This window comes from Trematosphaeria pertusa (assembly GCF_010094035.1).
Source record: "Trematosphaeria pertusa strain CBS 122368 unplaced genomic scaffold BU26scaffold_4, whole genome shotgun sequence".
Lineage (NCBI taxonomy): Eukaryota > Fungi > Ascomycota > Dothideomycetes > Pleosporales > Trematosphaeriaceae > Trematosphaeria > Trematosphaeria pertusa.
Window position 1 is genome coordinate 2,032,277 of NW_022987215.1, and position 19,878 is coordinate 2,052,154.

A 19,878-nucleotide genomic window follows, 5' to 3' on the forward strand; every position below is an offset into this window, starting at 1 on the left:
CCGCAAGGAGAGGACGCGAGTCGTAATAAGCGTTCGCAGCCATCTTTTCCACGACGACGAATTCCTCAGCCCCTGTGCTGCTCGTTTAAATGCCCGCGCCCAAGAAAGCTGAGGGGGGCTCCAAGATATGATTCCACGCAGTGGCGGCCTGGAGTGAACCGCCTCTGGCGCCATCATCTTATGTATACGAGCGTTGAGAAAGCTGATGGACGGTGGCCCCGACCTTTCCAGTCCTCAGCCTCATGCATGCCGGCTTCCGGATGTCGAGTCTCCAAACTCTTCCCCAATCACGCAGACCGCCGCCAGCCCAGCTCATGCAAACCTTGCCCGGAGTAGACGTTGAAAGCGATGACAAAGCTGAAGCCAGCAGGTGGCTGCTATTAGACTTTCCGTAAACGAGATAGCGAGTGTGGCTGGTGCAACTTCGACGCGCGCTGATTCGCTGGAGCTGCGGGATCCAAATTCGGGCTTGGCTTATGTGATCTACGCCTATATTTAGCGGCACAGTCGTTTTCTGGGGCTGTGATTTGTGGTCGGGCTTAAGGTTATGTGGATGCTTAAAGAGCGGAGACGTGTGCGTGCCAGGTACTCGGTGGCCGTGTGTTTCGAAACGGATTTGCGACCCGAACCGCCGACAGTCGTAGAGATCGACGGACCAGATCTGCGGGCGGAGGGAATTCCGAGATGTTGGAGAACCGGAGTCGGCATGGTGAGATAGACGTGAGGGGAAGGAAGGTTGCTACAAGACCTTGGGACCAGCTCATGCAGCCACTTGCTGGCTGAGCCTCGTTGCATCGCCGCCCGTACTCCTAATCGGAGGATGGAAATACTCCTCTGTTCGAACTGCATCGTCTCTCGTCCCATGTTTGGAAGAAGATTCTTCCTCGTTTGAACGTATGGTCACCGACCTCTACCGGCAGCACTCCAATATGCAACAGAGATTTACTAACTCAAGTGATCTGAGCAGAGGGAAATACAAATATAAGCATTGTTTCCACCGGGGTATCACAGGGGCCAAAGGTCTACTAGGAATGTGACCGAAATACCCAAGGTTCCAAAGGCCCATTTCAAAGGTAACGCCTTATTCGCGAGCGCGCCTTCGGCGTGTCAGCGTCGCTGCAATGATTGGGCGTCTGAACTTACAAAAGAAACATGAAGACGCACACGTGGAGTCCGCGATCGGAGTCGTTGCGTAAGTGGCGTGATTGAAGACGCGCCTCCTGCCTACATGACAGTGCATTTCTCCGCATACACCTCGCCGTACTGGTCGATGCCAGCCATGAGCTCGTTATACTTCTGCTTCGCCTTAACCTCATCCGGGAACCACTTCTTGAGGAAATCCGCAAGTTCAAGGTCCAAATTCTCTGCTCCAGCATTAGCCAAAACACTCTCCGAGCCGCAGTACAAATAAGCGCTTACCAGAATTCGCGTCGACGACCGTCTTCTCGCGGCACAGCGGGCAATTATGTTGCTTATTCGTCTGCATGACGATCAAGCAGCGGATGCAGAAGACGTGGCCGCAGCTGAGCCTGACGGGCCGCCACTTGAGGTCCATGCACATCGGGCAGCTGTAGTCGTCTAGCTGCGGGACGTGGCTGAGGACCTGGGTGGTTACTTCTGCGCAGACGGCTTTGGCGAGGTGCTCGGAGAACTCGGGGTATTCAATGCGTTTGGGGAAAGCGGCTTTTACGCCGAGAGCGGTTTGCTTGTCGAATTCTGGGGGGTTGGGTTAGAGTAGCACTAGTAGGGCGAGGAAGCGCGCATCAGACGTGGGATGAGATGGGAAGATTGAGAGTACGTACTCTTTAATATCTTTAACATAGCGGTACGGTTGATCTCGCCAAATCGAAGGCCCTGCAATAGCTCCTGGTTGATGTGTATAAAAGTATTCAAAGCCTGGATATTCTCCTTCTTCTTGAACTTATCCACCAGCCCGGCTTGTGCGATCTTGTTGCAGAACTCTTGAAACCTTTTTGCGGCTTTGTCCGCATCGTGCGCGGTATGATCCGTCTCCGTGGTCCCGAAAAAGACGCCCTCTTCTAGGTACAGCTGGAAGATCTGCCGCCATACAGAGAGGAGCTTCTTGTTGGCGCGGCGGTCCGGGTCGGTCAGCTTGGCCATTTGCTTCCCCAGGTCGTCGATTTCGGCATGCATCTTCTGCTTTTCCTTCTCTTGTAGAGCCTCTAGGCCTGAAAGCTCAGTCGATAGCTTTGTAAAGAACTCGGTGTCTGATGTTAGGGGAATCTCTACCGTCCGGTAGCCTGGTCGCTTTCTTGGCCCGTTCGTGTGAGGTAAGTCGTTTGTGGGTGATGTCGGGTCGGGATTTGAGTCCAGGGAGGTCAGAGAGTCGTGGTCCGGCTCTTCGAAGACTCTCAGGTCAGTCATGCCCATCTCTACGGCGAGCATTTGAAGCTTCCTCTTGGTCTCCGCATCGAGCTTGGCGCTGTGCAGTGCGCCGGTCGCCTCATTGACATAGAATAGCAGCTTCGGCTGGAACGGCTTCCGCTCTTTTGTCAAGCCCGGGGTGTCGTCCCCGGAGAGTATATACTCGAAAGGACGGTCCTGATCGTCATTCTGGTCTGTTGAAGCATTGTAGTCCTCGACGTGCTTGAGCAGCTTCCCCAGGGTCGCCGGATCGAGGCCCACTTGCGCGAGCTCGCTGGTTAGCTTGTTGATGCACTTCTTGAGCTGTGAGTAGGAGATGGCCGAGTCGACCCATTCCGGCGGAAAGCCCTCATTCCGAAGGCACTCTTTAAAGACGTGGCCGAACTTCATCTCGGGGGTTAGGCTGGTACCGTGGTAGCCTCTGAGACGCGCAAATTTTCGCACGTGGGGTTATATCCAGTCCAGATTGGTGGCGCCGTTCCGGAGCTCTTCCGATGTGGTTCCGTCGACTGACGTCTGACGTCGGCGCTGGGGTGATGCTCAGGCTGCGAACCGGTCACCTGGGCCCCAGGAACTGCACTACGCAGCCAGCCAGAAGAGACGCAACTCGAAGCCTCGCAGCGGTGATGCTGGGGTCGCCTGAGCAGATGAGGCTGAAGTATCAAGCCGCGGTTTGCGCTCTTCTCCTCGGACCCTGAATTGCGTGGTTCGAAGTTTGCTCGCCACTGGCGGGACCGTGCTAGACTCTTCTGGCGGGGCACGACGCGGGGCTCTGAGCCTACTGTTACAAGGATGGTGAACGGTTGCAGGGGAGAAAAACAAAGGCATACTGGCGCATTTGTACTGTCCAAGTGACAGCGATGGCATTCAGGGCCTGTGGCTAGTTTCCAAGGCACGCCTTCCTCACAGTCACCGGACCTCGCGTGCGATCCAATCAGCGCGACGCGAACAGTCATCCCAAACTTTCACACCCACAAACAGCCGCCGCCGCCGACACCAAGTTTTCTTCTAGACGCAGAATCTGCATGCCCGCTGCATGGTAGCGCCTCAACTCTTGCCCGCCCTGGCCCATCGCGATGGGCGCGTCGCAGTCGACTGGCGGACCGGGTGCGCCTGGCGCTGGCGATAGCGGAGAGATCAAGACGAGCTACTACGAGCTGCTGGGCCTTGAGAGGACTGCCACGGATGAAGAGTGCGTTGCGCCGTATGCATGCTAAGTACCTGACTAACTAGCCTAGGATCAAGAAAGCATACCGCCGAAAAGCCCTCGAGCTCCACCCCGACCGCAACTATGGCGACGCCGAGCGCACCACCGCCCTCTTCGCCGAAGTCCAGTCCGCCTACGAGGTCCTGTCCGATCCGCAGGAGCGCGCCTGGTACGATGCGCACGAAGGAGACATACTGCGGGGTGGCGAGGGTGGAGGCGAGGCGCATTATGAGTTCAACATGCGGTCTACGACCGTGGACGATATCTCGCGGCTGATGGGCAAGTTCAGAGGGAACGTCGACTTCTCGGACTCGCCGAATGGCTTCTTCGGCTTCGTGCGGGAAACGTTCGAGCAGCTGGCACGCGAGGAGGAGAACGCAGCGGAGCATGCGGGGCTCAAAGTGCCAGACTACCCGTCGTTTGGGCACAAGGATGACACGTACGAAGATGTGGTGCGCGACTTCTACTCAGCCTGGAATGGATTTGCCACTGTGAAGACATTCGCGTTCCTGGACGTCTACCGGCTCTCCGACGCGCCCGACCGTCGCGTGCGCCGGCTCATGGAGAAGGAGAACAAGAAGTTCCGGGATGAAGGCATACGGCAGTTCAACGACGCTGTGCGCACACTAGTAGCCTTCGTACGCAAGCGCGACCCACGGTACACACCGTACACGCAGACAGCCGAGGAGGCGGCTAAGGCACAACGCGAGGCGAGAAAGGCACAAGCTGCCCGGTCAAGAGCTGCGTATGCAGCAAAGGCAGGGTTACAAGAGGATGCCGTCCCCGAGTGGGCGAGGGCAAGAGATCCAGATGAGGTGGAAGAGGAGACGGAGGAAGAGATTGAGGAGGACCACTACGAATGCGTGGCATGTCGGAAGACGTTCAAGAGCGAGCAGCAGTACGATGCGCATGAGAGAAGCAAGAAGCATCAAAAAGCGGTCCAGGCACTGAAGAGGAAGATGCAGAAGGATAACGCGCATCTGCATCTCGACGAAGAGGTCACCAGCAGCGGTGTCATGACGCCCGCCTCAGCCGAGGACGAAATTCCTGTGGAAGTCGCAGGCTCGGAACCAGGAGTACTTGATGACTCTATGGACATCGTAGACGGAGTTGAAGACCTCAAAGTGGACGACGGCGAAGGGCCGCAGTTGAATGGCTCGGAAGCAGAGGACGTGACGCAGCGTAAACCACGCGCACCTACCGATAGCGCCTCAACCGGCGAGGACGAAGAAAATGACGATGACGAATACGCCTCACGCTCCGACGTCGAAGCTCGACTCGCCGGCTTCCGCAAGGCTGCCGATGCCCCTGACATCCACAACGAACCCCAACGTCCTACTGTAGAAATCGTCGACGACCCTTTACACCTCGACGACACTCCCGATTCCGAAAATGCTACCCCAGCCGGCAAGAAGCTCGGCAAAGCTGCACAAAAACGCGCGAAGAAAGCCGCGAAGCAGGCGACGGAGCAAGAAGATCTAAAGAGCAAGTGTATTGGGTGCGGTAAGGGCTTTGCTACAAAGAACCAGCTGTTCCAACATCTGAAGGATTTCCCTAAGCATGCGGCGCTGAAACAGGTGCCCCAGGGAGGAAAGAAGGCAAAAAAGAAGTGAACGCTGGATGGATATCGCATTGCACGAGCTGCGGTTACGACATGAGCATAGATGGATGGGTCACTTTGCATAGCACCGGCGTTTGTCTGTTTCAAAAAGCAGGATAGATATATCGCATCTTGTGCGCTCCGAGAGGACTAGTATGTTGCAACGGCACCCTCGTGGTCTTTGGCTCCTTCTGAGCTGATATAAGATAATTTCAGACAGATGGCCATGGTCTGGATGCAAAGGATATCGCGTCAATACCCAACAGACCAAGATCTTGCCACACTTTTCTACGAGTTCCGAAATCCGCTCCATCCTCGCTCCCTTACATCTCTGGCACGCTTCTGTCCGCCACCCGCCACGTGGGTAAGACGACAAGCACGTGGCGTCCCTCCCGCCATGACGGATACATACATACACCCTTCGCCAGTCTCATACTCGCCCTCCATCAGAAGCGTCGCCCTTCTAGACCCGTGACCGTATCTGCACCATAGGCCCATTCGGAAATCCAATAATCCAATCGTACATCTGGTACTCCGTCTCATCCCTCCTCCCCTCCTCCAAGTCCTTGCCCCCGCCTCCAGTCAAGTTCCCGTCAACTCTGACATCGAACTGCCACAGCAAGTGGGCAAGGGCCAGCTTGATTGCAAGATACGCCGTGTTGCGCCCGATGCAGTTCATCGGCCCAATGCCGAAGGGGCAAAACGCTCGTTTCTGCGCCGCGAGCTGCTCGGCACTGACGCCGCCTTCGCCGTCGCCTCCGACTATCCACCGCTCGGGCCGGAACATGCTGGGCTCGGGAAATATGTCCGCGTTGCGATGGATCACGTAGTGTGACACGCCGACTGTGGTTCCGGCGGGGATGTGCTGGCCCTCGATCTCCGTGCCGCCGGGCAGCACGATGCGCGGCAAGCTCCCTGGTTTGGGCGGCGCCAGGCGCAGACTCTCTTCTATGCAGGCGTGCAGATAGCGCAGGCTGTTCAGCTTCGGGGTCCGGATCTCGTCTGGTGTCGCGAACGCCTCGCGGATCTCGGTGGCCAGCGTGTGCAGAATCAGCGGCTGCTGCAGCGCGTAGAAGAGCAGCGCGCACACGGCGAGGGTGACGCCGTCGCTGCCCGCCGCAATGAGCAGAGACGTGTCGGCCTGCAACTCCTCGACTGTGAACTCCCTCCCCGTCATCGGATCCTTGCTGTTGAGCAGATAGTGGAAGGTGTCTTTTCTCTCTGCCCCTTCACCACTATCATCATCACCACCACCACCACCTTCCTTCCGCCTCTTCTCCCGCTCAATCCGCTCCGCCAGCCTCGAATTCGCCAGATTCGTATACCGCAGCGAGTCCCGCGCCGACTGCCCCGGGAAGTGATCCTGCACACTCGTCCCCATCAGCGGCCTTACCAGCGCCGCAAACGGCAGATAGCCCACATAATACAAAAACTGGCTCGCGCTCCTCAGCGTCCCCGGCACAAAGCGATGCTCTTCTAGCTCCAGCAGCTCGAGGCTCCTCCCAAACGCCAGATCGGAGATGAAATCATACCCGTAGTACGCAATCCACTGCTGCAGATCAACCCCGCGGCTCCACTCGCCCGTCTCGCAGCCGGCCAGCACGTCAGAAGTTAGCTTGCCGCACAGCTTACGCGCCGTCGCGCCGATCAGCGGCTCTGCGTCGCGCAGCGCCTTCTCCGAGAAGGCGGGCGCCATCACGCGCCGCCGCTGCGCGTGCTGCTGCTGGTCGATCACCATCTGCACGGACGGCGCGCCTGCGGAGATGTCGAGGGTTAGGTACCAGGCGCCTTTTTTTACGTGCGCGCCCGCGCCGTAGATGGCTTTTAGCGCCTGCGGGGAGCGGAAGGAGAGGCTGTTGGGGCCGTCGCGGACGATGGGGCCTGGATGTGGGGTTAGCGTGGGCATTGGAGGATGGGCGAGGGAGAAGAGGGGGAGGGGAGTTTGTATACCGTATTTCTCATGCGCGAGCAGTTGCTTGATGTGCCGGTTTCCTCTGATGCAGGAGAATACCAGGGGCCAGTCTGTGAGTCTTTCTGAGAGACGCCCTGGGTAGCGGGATAGAGGGTGCAGTGTGAGGCGGTAGATGAGGATGAGGAGGTACTGGATAGATGTCTTAGTTTCTATGGGTCTTGCTTGCTGCGCTTCCCTCTCCTTTCCTTCCTTTCTTCCTTTCTTTCGGACGGATTACTCCGCATCACTGTGCAACGAAACGAATCGAACCGACCGCCCGACTTAGCTAGGAAAACATCGCCCACTCACCCAAACAAGCAGCGCAAGCACACACAGCAGCACGAGCTCGCTGCTTGAACATCTCGCCAACACGCCCTGCACCGAGGGCAGGAACGTGGCGTGCATTTTCGCGCGCTGATGCAATCCAATTCTCTCGAACTTTTCGCTGTGCTGTGAAGCAAGGACGTCGGTTGTCGACCAGTCCTCGATAGCGCGGAAGAAGAGTAGAGTAGAGCAAGTAATTAATCGACACAAATACCCCACTCCACGAGCTACCTCACGCGGGACGGGAACTAGATCGCCCGATCCGATAGTCGAACTCGGGGTCCACGGGAAGTCTCCGCTTCATACCGTACACCAACACTGCGCCAAACGACGGGGAGGCCGGAAAAGCCCCGCAGCACTAAACTATCGCGCAGGCTTCGCTTCGAGTCGATGCACGAGCTCCGCTCGCTTGGGGGGAATCGTGTTTATCGCCGACAGCCGCGCGGGCGCGGGGAACGGGCGGGTTGGGGATTGATTGGGCGGATGCAGATGCAAGGATTGGCACGCTGCAGGGTGGTGCAGGTCGGCACACGCTTGTGCTGCAAGGATGGGGGAGTTGGGAAGGGTTGAGGAGAAGAAGCGAGGCGTGCATGCAGTTTTGAGGTGTGGAATCTGTTTGTTTTACGTAAGGAGGAGTGGGTTCGAGGGAGGGTATGGGGGGATTAGGGTCGAGGGCGATGGTGGGTGTCTTGAATGGATAGGGCGGGGCAAGGCAAGGCTATCTAGGTAGGGTAGTGTACTCTATTGCTGCGTTTGTGTGCGGGAATACGCGGGGTTTTGCTATACACTGGCTGGCGAAGCTGCGAGGAAACAGAGTCTAGTCCCAGCGCTACAACTATGTACTGTACTGTACCCTCACGAATCTGCAGCATCCTCAATCTCCTTATCATCCTCCGGCAGCGCCACCGCGCCCGTCGGCACCACAAACCTCTTCCTGCCCGTCGTACACCAATCTAGCAGCGCAAACACAATCACCGCCAGAAACAGCGGGCCCGCATAGTTCATCGTCTGCGCCGTCACGGGCCGCCCCGGCGGGAACGGGATCCAGATCAGCACGAAGACGATATAAGCTAGCGAGAAGAGGTTGATGGGCAGCCCCCAGCGGCCTAGCTTGAACGGCCCGTATCGAGGGTGCTTGCCGGATAGCTTGCGCAGAGTGAGCAGCGTAATGGGGATGAAGTAGGATATGTAGAGCGCGACGGTGGGGAGCGAGACAAGCGCTGTGAAGGCGACGGTCGAGCCGATGTTGATGAGGGCCAGGAGCGCGCAGATGAAGGCTACGAGGAGGAGGGCGGGGATGGGGATTTGGAGGGTTGGGTGGACCTGCGTGGGTTGTTAGACTGCTCTGCTCTGGAAGGATGGTATGAAGTGAGGGGAGGGGGGCGTACATATGTGAAGGTCTTGGAGAAGGGGAGGCCTTTGTCCCGGGCGAAGGCCCATACGAGGCGCGACACGGAGGCGAATATGTTGAAGAGCGAAATCAGGAAGATGATGGCGTGCATGAGGACCAGGATGGTTGCGCCGGCCTTGGACTTGGTGCTGGGAACTTCTCGTTAGAGCCTTGGTTTGATGTGTAGAATTGGTGGGTACTTACGCTCCGTAGTAGATCTCGAGCAGAGGCAGCCCGGAAGCAGTCACGGTGTCGTAATCGCCGAGGCAGAAGAGTATGCAGACGCCAAAGGCAAACTGCATGATGGCGTTTAGCACGACGGACGTGATCATGGACTTTGGAACGCGCTTTCGCGGTTCCTTGGTTTCGTCAACTGCATGGCCTCTTAGCATGTCTAATGCTCGAATGTCTAGTAGAAAACCTACTCATGTGAAGAACACCATCGAAGCTGGTGATGGGAAACACAGTCGTCAGAAGGCCCAGACACCACGCAACACCCGGATTGGTCCAGCCGCTCACATCATGAGTGAGCGTCTTGAAGACGAAGTCGGTGGTGCTGCGCTCCGCCGTCACAGCCAGGACGGCGATGACAGTAATAAAGAACAGAACGTGGCAGATGCCGCCAATCGTCTCGAGCGTATTGAGCGTCCGTCGCAGGGCGAAGTTGCAAAGCACCGGCACGACGATGAAGGCGTACATGAACAGCGTGCCGTGCCATTGCTTGGGTTCGTAGCTCGGCTTGTGGAAGAGGATCAGGCCTTGCACCATGTTCGCCAGGATGGACAAGCTGGCGCCGACGTTGAAAATCCAGGCGAATACGGTTACCCAACCTAGGCTTGGATGTCAGGCGCCGTCTCTGTCACATCAGGGACCAGCAAAGTGTGAGACGGACATACCCTGCATCAAACCCCAGAACTCGGGCCAGCGCTGCGCAAAGCGTGCGGACCATCTATATTGAGCGCCAACTGTCGGATCGCTGCGGCAGTTTGTGTCAGTGTCGTGGGATAAAGTTTTGGGGAGTCTAAGTATGCGGGCCAGACTGACATGGAGGCCATCTCTCCCAACGAAGTAGCAATGGCAGTGGACCCAATGCCCGCGAGGATGGATCCGTAGACGAGCGAAGCCGGGCCGCCGTTGTACAGGACATACTGCAACGTGAGGCCCACAGTCTCCCATCCAGCCTGCAGGGTGAATCCAAAATTGACAATGGCAACGAGGTTGATGTAGCGCTGAAACCATTGTCAGCCCTTCTGTAGGGGATGTGAGCTATCAGTCGCGGCATTCATACCTCGAAGACGTTTGCCGAATGGGAGCCAGAGGGGAAGTCGTTCGGCTGCATCTTGTCTTTGCGAGCACCGTTTCTATCCTGGTATTCCTCCACCAGGGTGCCAATAGCACCGTCCTTGTCAGCCATGTTGTTGGTCGTGCTCCTCGGCGGGTCTTTCGAGAGAGCTGAATGAGAATGCTGGCAAGCTGGAGGATTCAGCGGGAGACGAGGGTAAAGAGGGCGCGGCACAGCTCAGCGTATTAACCGACATCAGACGGTAGCGCTGAAGCGAGCCCACTACAACTGCGGAGCGTGCCGTTGGCTCCCGCGTCTTCGCTCCCGCGCTAGACGCCGAGAAGAGCTTGACGACGCTTGTCCTCGCTCTCCCCAGCAAGGGCGAGGCGCGGGGAGAAGCGTCCAGACCCAGAGCCGCTGCGTCGCACAAGATAGCCGGGACGCCACCACGCTCACCGCCTCGGTGCGATGTGATTCGGCTCGCGTCCGAACGCTCTTATCTACGAGCCCTCCTGCGTTTGGCCGCTTTGGCACCTTGCAGCAGGCGCTAAGCATGGCCGCGGCACCGGGAGCGTCGCCGCAGGCCTTGAAGCCGGGGCCCCGAACGAGCGGGCCTGTCGGACCCGCATATCTCGAACCACGGGCCACCAGACTTCGCAAATGGAGCCAAAAAGCAAATCAGTTGCTGGCTTTTCCAAATTCAAGCGCGGGATTCGCAAGGCGCGGACCAAGCGACGTTCCGTGTGGGGGGCATGTGGGATTTACTCGAGCTGAACACTTTGCGCTCCGACGCCCTGCCCGTGTCTCAGCCGCGATAGGGAACCGAGGGCGTGGTAGCGGATGAGCCGTCGGTCAAATCAAGATACCCAGAGGCTCGTCAGCATCCGGGGGAGCGACACAGAAGCAATCACTCGAGTCCCAAGGGAGCGGCGACAGGATGCCTTGCTGTGCCGCACGCTCCTCGGCGGGTGCTGCATCGCACCGATATAGCTTCGTCGTGTCCCTGATTGACAGCATTGCGCAGGTACAGCACGAACGACTCTTTGCCGACACCAGATCTTCGTCATGTCGGGAACTTATCCACCCCTGGCTGCCCTATCGCCCGACAACCAAGGTCCCGCGAACACCATAGTCGCCATCGTGCTCTGCGCGACCTCAGTGCTCTTTTCTTCCGTCCGGTATGCCATTGGGCGGCAGAAGCTCCTTCAGTTCGACAGCGATGACGCTACCTTTGGGATCGCTCTGGTACGTCTGCCGTTTACGGGGCAATGACATTGGCTCACCGTGCACCAGTGCTTCGGCATCACAATGTCAGTCGTGTCGAACCTGTCAGTCAGTGCCGGGCTCGGCCAACACCAGGATGCCCTGAGCCCAGAGCAGGTGGAGCGATACTTCAAGGTACAGAACACAACCTCTCTCATAGCGCCGTCAAGCCCGACTGACAAGCGCCCATCCAGCTCCACTGGGCCTCGCAGTTCCTCGCAATCATTGCCCTCACAAGCGCCAAACTCTCCATCGTCCTCATGTTCCGGCGCATCCTGCCCGCGGCCCTAGCCCCGCTCACGCTCAAGATCCTCCTCCCCGTCACCGCCGCCTACGCCATCATCTGCATGCTCCTAATCGGCTTCCAATGCCAGCCCCCAACCCCCTGGATCCTAGACCCAAAAACATGCTCCTCCCACGGCACCATCTACTACGCCACCACCGCGCTCAACATCGCCACCGACCTGCTCCTCGCCGTCTGGATCCTGCCCGCCATCTGGGCGCTGCAGATGAAGCAAGACCTGAAGCTGCTCGTGATGACGCTGTTCGGCTCGCGCGCCGCCGTGTGCGCCGTCGACGTTGGCAGATTCGTGCTCGTGCGGCGCGCCCTGCGCTCCGCGGACCAGACATGTAGGCAGCACGCACTCCCTCACTCCCCCACCCAGCCCTTGGCAAAACGTAGAGTAGAACAGACCGCGCTGATACTTATCCCAGGGACCCAGCTCCCCTGGGCCATCCTCGACCAAGTCATCGTCCACCTCTCCATCAACCACGCCACCCTCCCCCGCGTCCACGTCTTCCTCAGCAACCTGCAGACCGGGCTGCTCGTGACGCAGCTCACGACCGCGGCGCCGACAGCCACGCGGTCGAAAGGGAGCAAGCGCTCCGGCGACGCCGGCGACGCGGACGACGCCGTCCCGCTGAGCGGAACCGGAACCCGCGACCGCAGCGCCCGCTGGAAGCCGCACGGCAGCCTCTCGCGGAGAAAGGTGCTCAGGATGCTGAACCTGGACCGCAGCGGCGGCGGCGACGCGGCGAAGGAAGGCAGCATCTCGGAGAGCCCGCTGCGGCTGCAGCCGGAGCAGGGCATCGAGCTGTCGACGACTATTTACGCGGACTGCGGCGGGTCGACGGGGAGTGCGGGCGGGAAGGTCGATGAAGAGTACAACAGCAGAGAAGACTGGGGTCGCCGTGCGCCGGGTAGCGGATCTGTAGCTGTGCTTCATAGGAGCGACGCGCAGCAGCACCGCAAGGGCACTGCGGGGCCAAGGGATATAGCGATTAACGTGCACAGGACGGTGGAGATGAAGATGGAGGTGTTGGAGAGCGGGAGTGCCGGGAGTTCGAAGAGAGGTGCGCTACGCTAAATACTAACAATCCGAATCCCGCACTGCTGGATTTTTCTGCGAGTGATCGACTACCCTGATCTGTTGCGTCCTTGAACTCGATCTACATTCCCCCCCTTGCTGTCTCTGCCTCTTGCGCGGCGCCTTGGCTGCGGGATCCTGTCACTTTGAACGAAGATATGTGCTTTCTGCCACGTGCCGCACGTGCAGCACGTGCAGTAACACATGGCCGGGACTGCTACATGGGCGTCTCCACTTACTCCACGTGCCAATACTCTGTACCACCGCGCCGCATTGGCAGTAATCAGCCCTGGAACCCAGACCACAGGTCGACAACAGGGTTGCTGTGCCACCCGCGCCGCACGCGGGCCGTTCCCTTCTTACGCAGCACGTGTCGCTGCGTTGCGTGTATTCTGACTGCACTTTAGAGCGGGAGGGAGCGGCGCGCTGCAGAGGGGGTGAGAGAGTGAGATACCGGTGCAGGAAGGTGAGATGATGAGGGGGATGGGAGGGCTGGTGGTAGCGGTGGTTGGTAGTGGAGGGGGTAGGGGAAGGGTAGGGGATGGTGACTAAGGCGGAGAGGGGGGGGGTGTTTAGACGGCACTTGTCTACCTAACTCAATGCACCAACTGTCCGTTCGTTGTTGAATGCCGGGCAGGGCAGCACGGTTGAGATTGAGATGCTAGGCTATAGAGCGAGAGGGGGAAGTGAAGCAGATGGAAGACAAAACGATGCGATTAGATATGTTTTACCGAAGGAGTCAAAGGGAAAGATAGAATCACCTGGTATGCAACCAACGCCGGAGTAATGCCCTAAGAATAGCTATGGCAATACCATATACCATACCGTACCGTACATGTGAAAAACGAGCCTCCCCATAAACCTAAGGGTATGATATGAGACATTCGACCCGGGGTTCTAAGTCCAGTTCAGTTCAGTTCAGAAGAAATGCGCATCCCAATGTACAATACATACACTCAAAATGCACACACGCCCCTTGTCTCTTCATCTATCAACATCCACACCATACAATTACACCCTCGCCTCTCCACCCCCTCCCTAGCACGAAGCCACACTTACGACTCCTCCGAGTACAGCATATTCCCCGCCGGATCCACATACTCAATCGTCTGCCTGCTAACACAATACCCCTCCTCATCCCAGGGCATCGGCGCCGCGCCCGTGGGATAGCTAACCGGCGCGCCCTCCGACGGCGACGGCACTTCGTACCCAGGCACGCCACTCGGCAGCGTATCCAGCGGGCCCGGGACATACGTCCAGGGCGCGCTAGCAGGCAGACTAACGCGCGGCAGCTCGACGTAGTCGTCGAAGGTCGGCAGCTCGTCGTCGCCCGCCGGCGTGACGGGGCAGCTCTTGACCTTGACGTGGAAGTTGGGGATGGACTCGGGGGCGAACTCGGCACCGTTGGGCCCGATCACTTTGTAGTACAGGTGCTGCTTGAGGTAGGGCTCGACGTCGTCCGGGTGCAGCGAGGCGAGCTCGCCGGAGGCTTCTTTGCCTTGGAGTGCCGCGGTTAGCGGGATGCAGCCTTCGACTATGACGGGCGTGCTGGAGTTGCCGCCGGCGACGGAGCCACCCATGAAGGCGTGCGAGCCGACGTAGTTGGATGGGAAGCCGTAGTCGCCTGGGGCTGAGTAGCTGGACGAGTTGGAGGAGGGGGCCGCGGGGGTGGTGCCGTTGACGTAGGGCGCGGTGCCGTTGGTGGTCGAGTTGTCCGACGGCTTGCCGAGGAAGCAGTGCACCTGGTAGGAGCCGGGCATGGCGTACTTGTCGCCGACGACGGAGAGAACGGTGTCGTAGTCGCCGTCCTTGAAGGCGCGGCCGGGGTAGATCGGGATGTACTCGCCGTCGGCGCGCTTGCGGGTGAGTGTGCTCTCGCCAGACTTGCGGTAGAGGTTGTTCACTGCGTCGACGACCTGCTTGTACGTCCTGGACGACGTCTCCGGGTAGTAGTAGCCGAGGGCACGCGTCTCCTTGACGTCGTTGGAGGTGAAGTAGTTGCCGCTCGTGTCCTTGGTGAAGGGCTTCAGGGGGGAATTGCCGTTCTTGCCCTCGCCCTGGTTCCACTGCGCCATGGGGCGGTTGATGTTGCCGTTGGCGACGTAGGTGTTGGGCACGATGAGCTGGTACATGGCGAGGAGGCGGTCGACGTTGACGTGGTGCAGCCAGAAGATGGGGTCGAAGGCAGCGACGTCAAGGTACGACATGTGGCCGTCGGTGCCGCCGGCAGTGCCGTGGATCTCGTCGTGGATGGCCTCGAAGCTGTCGGAGTTGCGGCGCGCGGTCTGGACGCCATATTGCGACGTAGAAGCGTAGCCCCAGGACTTCTTGCTGGCAAAGAGAGCGAAGACGCGCTGGCGCCAGCCGACGCGGGCCTGGCCAAACAGAGCATTCATCTCGTTGTTGTTGCTGCGCGTTGGGTTGTCAACGGGGCGGCGGATCGTGGTCGGGAAGCCGTTCTTCGGGCCCCAGCCCATCTCGCTGGGAAGAGAGTTGCCCCAGGTGTACGAGTACAGTGGGTTCTTGATCGAGACCTGGCCGCTGGGTTTGGTAACCGTCACAGTCTGGTCACGGATTGCGGTAGGAACGGCGGGCTCGCCAGAGGGGGGATCTCTAGCCCAGTCGAAGAACGGGACGCGGAGACCGACGAGAGCATTATTCCAGCGCTGCTGCTGCGAGGACGGGAAGGTGGCGATGACCTCCTTGGCGCATTGGTACACGGCTTGCTCGTATACGGCGAGGTAGGGCCTGTGCCAGGGGCCGAAGAGGGTGTTGGCGTGAGGGCAGAAACCGGCGCTGTTGAGCAGCGGGCCAAAGTTGTTCCATGTAATGAAGGGACGACCATGGACACCTGCGAACGATCAGTCTCTGACATATCTTCCACTACTTCGAATACGCACCGGCAATCTGGTAGTAGGACATGCGGTCGTTCTTGTCCTTGGCCATGAACCTCTCCATCGCCAAGAGGTACAGGTTCCACTGGTCGGTCTTCTTCTTCAGGTCGCGGATCTCCAGACGCGGGTACTGGCCATCCGGAGCACCCTTGATGGCAATGTTGTTGGCGCGCTCCTCCAACAACGCCCGTGTTTCCTGGAAATGCTTCTCCATGGAGTCTGCGGAGCGGTGGGCTACGTGCTTGTGGTTGTGGTTGGCGCCGTGCTGGAAGGCCACGACGGCCTGGAGGAGGACGAAAGCGGTGAGTAGCATGCTCATGATGCCGCCGGGCTTGCTGTGGGCGGCCATGGTGAAGACGGCTGTATCGCAAGCTTGCTTTTATGTAGGAATATTGTGGTTGTGGTAGCGATCGGACGGGGAAAAGCCAAAGGAGAGCCTGAGAACCCCAATAAAACAACAGGAATTAAGACGATGCTATACAAAAGAGCGTAACGACTTCGGAACGGGATCCTCAGTCTATGATGAAAAAGAGACAACGAAGTCCCGGAAACCAGACCCTCGACGTCAATGAAAACGGGTGGAGAATTAAGAGGGTTGGCAAGGTGAGCGAGCAGGGGCGGGCAGAGCCCAGGGTCATATAAAGCCCTATTCCTGGCTGCTGACACGGGTGCAGCCATTCTCGTCGATGGGCGGTGGATGCGGGCGTTGATGGCTGCATCGTGTTTTGGGGGTGGGCGGGCGGTGATTGGGCGCTGGCGGAGCGCGGTGGGGAATGCGGCGGCCGGGGGCGCCAAAAGCGAGCAAACAGCATTTGATCTGCGCAGCGCCTGCCCCTGACTTGCCCGAAACGAGACGCGGCCGCCAGCCCGCTTGGGACTTGCGGTGCGCTCACGCCAGGAACGCTCCATCACCATGTCCGTCGAAGAGTCCGTCTGCATTTCAGTCAGCCCTCCGCGCCTGCAGTGCCCGTCCTATCCGATGCAGCATAGGACGCAACGTCACCTCGACACCGACTAGAGACGAGAGACGAGAGACTATCGAGCAAGGAAGTTGTGTCGTGACCGGCAGAGACGGCCGCTGAGTCTCCGCGACGGTGCATTGAGCGCTGCCGGAGGAGCTTTGCTGACTGTTGGCGGAGTCCGCCCGTAAGCTTCGGGCTATCAAACTGCAGACACTGTGTCAAGAAGAGTGAAGTCGATGAGGTAAACTCACCAAGCTCAGTTGTTTCAAGACCTCGGAAGCTGCTCCCGCGTTGCGGCTCTGCGAACATCCTCATCTCTCGCTGTCTCCCCTCGGCAGGTGCGAACGAAAGCCGTACAATCCTTTCCTAAGGAACAGTTGCTGGGGTGTCCGTCGCAACGTCGCTTAACCGTGATTCTGAGCATCCCAATTAGCTTGCGCTCGGTTTGTTTCATGTACCTGCATGCGCCACGCGAGGGCATGCACTGGAATAGTTCAGGTCTAGCACTTTTTCACGGCGTCGAAGTCCTCTTACCCCGAGCTTCAACGCCGTAGACTCCGCAGGAAGGCGCGACTGGAGGAACAGGATTCCGCCCAATCGACCTTTCCACCGCCAACCTAAAGCCCCGGGTAGCAATCCTCGCATCCTCCGTATTCAGGCACCCGCCGCCCTGGACTATGCATATCCAGAATGTTCAGGTACAGTAGCTTACTCCAACATTCGCATCTTACGTACAACTTTTCTACTGTCAAATCACCACCACATGCCGCTGGAGTACCTGCAGCTAAGCCAACACCAGGGCAGAGTGTCTCGGGAACTTTCGCCCTCTCTACCTTTCTCACCTGACCCTTACATACATCCTCTCCTTTCTTCTTTTCCAGATCGGTCAACGGCTGGCTTCAGCGTCAGTTGTGCGCTGTGGCTTGAGGCTGTGCAAACTGTACCCGCCTACAAGCCTTCGTATTCTGAGCCTCTTCATTTCACATCGCGTCTATGCACCGTCAGCTCTCCCTACACAGTAGTGGGTACCGGCGTCGTTCTATCATCTTGTCGTCGAATTCGTGTCTCGCATTCTCCAGCCAATTGAACGCCTCTGGAACCATCCAGGAGAGCACGGCTTCAGACCACACGCGTCGAGTCCCATCCGCATCCCTACCAACAGATTGAACGCGCCCTCCAGCGCCGCAGAACTATCGAAAACAGCAGTCCACGTCACCCATCGCCCAGAACGCGCCTTCCTTCCACCACAAGGCGTTCCTACCCCCAACGCTACCCACGTGGCGCGCGCCAATGCTGCCGAATACCCGGCCTAAGACGCAACACGACGTCTTTCATCTTTCGTGCAGGAGGAATCGCATTTTCCACGAAAGGCATATGCAGAAAGCCGCCACGGGTCGCCCTTTGTCGCTTGCTCAAACGTCAGCGCGGGGAGTCGTTCGCCCTGGGTGCGCCACGCCAAGGGTTGGTTATTGGCGAGGATGCGAGGGAAAGCCACTGTGGCGCACGCTTGGGGATGCTTTTTTAGGGGGCGAACTGAGGGGGATTTGAATGCGGTTATTTTCGGATGAAAGTAATAGTTGTTGGTGCTGGTGAGTTACGAAGGGTATCGATGCTACTACTACCCGTGGACAGGTCCAACCTTACATCCACGCGGTGTCCAAACTAGCAACCGCAACAACGCAGCTCCCCTCCATGCCCATCTCCCTCCGCGCAGCCCTTGTCGGGCGTACGAAGGGTCCTCTCTTCCTTCTACCTCGCATCGCCCCGTGGACAAAGGATTCTAACATCTATACGAGTGTTTGGGTGCCCGGCGCGAAATGAAAGCTGACGGCAGCGGAACCCTCCGGGGGCGCACCATCGACCAACCCTGATGTTTTTCGATGTATTGGATGCCATCTCCACATGATAGCATCCTCCCCCTTCATCCCACCGACGAACCACCTCAATCACCTCCCCAACCCAACCTAACTACCTACACCGCACCCGCAACGAACACCCCCATCACAAGCCCCAGGAACCCGTCCCATACTCCAGCATCCTAACCTCCTCCCGCAGTCCCTCAATCCTCGCCTCCAACGCCCTAACGTTGTGCTGCAACCCCTCAATCATCGCATCTCTTGCCCGGATCGCACCCTCCAGCGCCTCCGTTTCCACCCGGCGGACCTTGACGTGCTCCTCCGCGAGCCGCGAGGTGCGTTGACGCGACGCGGTGCGTGCACTCTCCCCGCTCTGAAATCGTAGACGTGCGGCGTCGAGCATGGAGGGGAACCGTGGCGCTGCGTGGTCGACGGCGCGGGGGGAGTGCGTATGCGGGCCCTCGTAGTGCTCTCTTGAGCACTGCGCTGCGCATGCGCGGGGATGTAGTTGGAAACGCCCCTCTGTCGTTCTAGCGGCTCGAACATGCTCTCGGCTTCTTGCTCTCCTGCCGCGGTCGAGGGCGGCTGTGTGGGGCTATCTTCCCCCTCCGATTCCTCACGGAAATCCATCCGCACACGCACATAACTCGAGCCGTCGTCCTGTTGCTCGAGCAGCGGAAGCTCGTCAACGCACTCCTCCCATGTTGCGGTGAGCGGCGTATGTCCCGTATGGCTAAGTTGCCCAAGCGAGGGCGGAGTCCTGCGCCGACTGTGTGTTGGCGTCGACGACAGCCTCGAGCACTGAGCCCTGACATCCTCCACGTACTGCACCGCCAGCGAGGACAACGTCAACTGCTAAGCCCTGCCCATCCTGCCCAGCCCTTTCCCTCAGATATCTATTCCTCCTCACTTCCACCTCCACGTCCCCCTCAACTGGCTGAAAATACGAGTCCCCATACTCCACCTGTATCCTCCACAAACCAGATCCATCGACGCCCCGCCGGCGCTGCTCGCGGATCTGCTGTCCACACACTGGTGGTGGTGGTGGTGGAGTTTCGACGCGCAAGAGCAAGCGCAAGCGCGCAGCAGTAGCAGCGTCTGGTGCAGTCCAGCGTCCAGCGGCGAGTAGAGCAGGAGCCGAGGACACGCGCTGCGGCTTAGGACTAGCACGCAACGAAGCAGCAGCGGTTGCCATTCCCTCCGGTGCTGGGGCTGATAAACTTCTTCTTCTTCTGCCGTCTATACCTAGCTAACTAACTAGCCAACTGCTAAACCGTCCAGAAGCAGGCAGTAGAAAGCTACTCTTAAATAAATAAATAAATAAATAAATAAATAAATAAATAAATAAATAAATAAATAAATAAATAAATAAATAAATAAATAAATAAATAAATAAA

The 19,878-nt window shown here is 58.5% G+C and overlaps 7 protein-coding genes across 7 annotated transcripts; 2 read left to right on the top strand and 5 right to left on the bottom strand.

The window, feature by feature from the left end:
• Positions 1-1,224: 1,224 nt before the first annotated feature.
• Positions 1,225-3,206, bottom strand: BU26DRAFT_480053 (RING-14 protein; the record flags this gene model as incomplete). Its single annotated transcript, XM_033825690.1, has 3 exons — positions 1,803-3,206; positions 1,420-1,716; positions 1,225-1,367 (listed from the first exon to the last, which is right to left on the bottom strand). Exons 1-3 carry the CDS (start codon positions 2,773-2,775, stop codon positions 1,225-1,227), a joined length of 1,413 nt encoding a protein of 470 aa, XP_033687416.1. The 5' UTR covers positions 2,776-3,206.
• Positions 3,207-3,357: 151 nt separating this feature from the next.
• Positions 3,358-5,430, top strand: BU26DRAFT_256670 (DnaJ-domain-containing protein). The gene is made up of 2 exons (XM_033821211.1): positions 3,358-3,577; positions 3,624-5,430. Exons 1-2 carry the CDS (start codon positions 3,462-3,464, stop codon positions 5,203-5,205), a joined length of 1,698 nt encoding a protein of 565 aa, XP_033687417.1. The 5' UTR covers positions 3,358-3,461; the 3' UTR covers positions 5,206-5,430.
• BU26DRAFT_517046 (benzoate 4-monooxygenase cytochrome P450) lies at positions 5,351-7,634 on the bottom strand. The gene is made up of 3 exons (XM_033828473.1): positions 7,453-7,634; positions 7,143-7,293; positions 5,351-7,073 (listed from the first exon to the last, which is right to left on the bottom strand). Exons 1-3 carry the CDS (start codon positions 7,546-7,548, stop codon positions 5,656-5,658), a joined length of 1,665 nt encoding a protein of 554 aa, XP_033687418.1. The 5' UTR covers positions 7,549-7,634; the 3' UTR covers positions 5,351-5,655.
• Positions 7,635-7,752: 118 nt separating this feature from the next.
• BU26DRAFT_517048 (uncharacterized protein) lies at positions 7,753-8,108 on the bottom strand (the record flags this gene model as incomplete). The annotated part of the gene is made up of 1 exon (XM_033828474.1): positions 7,753-8,108. A coding segment is annotated over exon 1 (229 nt), but the record flags the coding sequence as incomplete, so codon positions are not given.
• A 214-nt stretch (positions 8,109-8,322) lies between these two features.
• BU26DRAFT_421846 (amino acid transporter) lies at positions 8,323-10,092 on the bottom strand (the record flags this gene model as incomplete). Its single annotated transcript, XM_033823433.1, has 6 exons — positions 8,323-8,790; positions 8,856-9,006; positions 9,062-9,230; positions 9,283-9,692; positions 9,750-9,833; positions 9,902-10,092. Coding segments are annotated over 6 exons (1,473 nt in total), but the record flags the coding sequence as incomplete, so codon positions are not given.
• An 898-nt stretch (positions 10,093-10,990) lies between these two features.
• On the top strand, positions 10,991-12,680 carry BU26DRAFT_590851 (uncharacterized protein; the record flags this gene model as incomplete). The annotated part of the gene is made up of 4 exons (XM_033834779.1): positions 10,991-11,384; positions 11,433-11,537; positions 11,597-12,593; positions 12,631-12,680. Exons 1-4 carry the CDS (start codon positions 11,205-11,207, stop codon positions 12,678-12,680), a joined length of 1,332 nt encoding a protein of 443 aa, XP_033687421.1. The 5' UTR covers positions 10,991-11,204.
• Positions 12,681-13,349: 669 nt separating this feature from the next.
• BU26DRAFT_517050 (Di-copper centre-containing protein) lies at positions 13,350-16,416 on the bottom strand. The gene is made up of 2 exons (XM_033828475.1): positions 15,670-16,416; positions 13,350-15,620 (listed from the first exon to the last, which is right to left on the bottom strand). The coding sequence occupies exons 1-2, from the start codon at positions 16,010-16,012 to the stop codon at positions 13,825-13,827; spliced, it is 2,139 nt and encodes a 712-aa protein (XP_033687422.1). The 5' UTR covers positions 16,013-16,416; the 3' UTR covers positions 13,350-13,824.
• Between the last annotated feature and the right edge of the window lie 3,462 nt (positions 16,417-19,878).

Bases quoted from the DNA above. Each gene is read 5' to 3' on its own strand.
- BU26DRAFT_256670 (XM_033821211.1), top strand. From the start codon at position 3,462: ATGGGCGCGTCGCAGTCGACTGGCGGACCGGGTGCGCCTGGCGCTGGC. The intron at 3,578-3,623 runs GTGCGTTGCGCC...TAACTAGCCTAG, and splicing joins AGGACTGCCACGGATGAAGA to GATCAAGAAAGCATACCGCC.
- BU26DRAFT_517050 (XM_033828475.1), bottom strand. From the start codon at position 16,012: ATGGCCGCCCACAGCAAGCCCGGCGGCATCATGAGCATGCTACTCACC. The intron at 15,621-15,669 runs GTGCGTATTCGA...GATCGTTCGCAG, and splicing joins GTCCTACTACCAGATTGCCG to GTGTCCATGGTCGTCCCTTC.
- BU26DRAFT_517046 (XM_033828473.1), bottom strand. From the start codon at position 7,548: ATGCACGCCACGTTCCTGCCCTCGGTGCAGGGCGTGTTGGCGAGATGT. The intron at 7,294-7,452 runs GTGAGTGGGCGA...ACATCTATCCAG, and splicing joins TGCTTGCGCTGCTTGTTTGG to TACCTCCTCATCCTCATCTA. The intron at 7,074-7,142 runs GTATACAAACTC...CCCCACATCCAG, and splicing joins GCTCGCGCATGAGAAATACG to GCCCCATCGTCCGCGACGGC.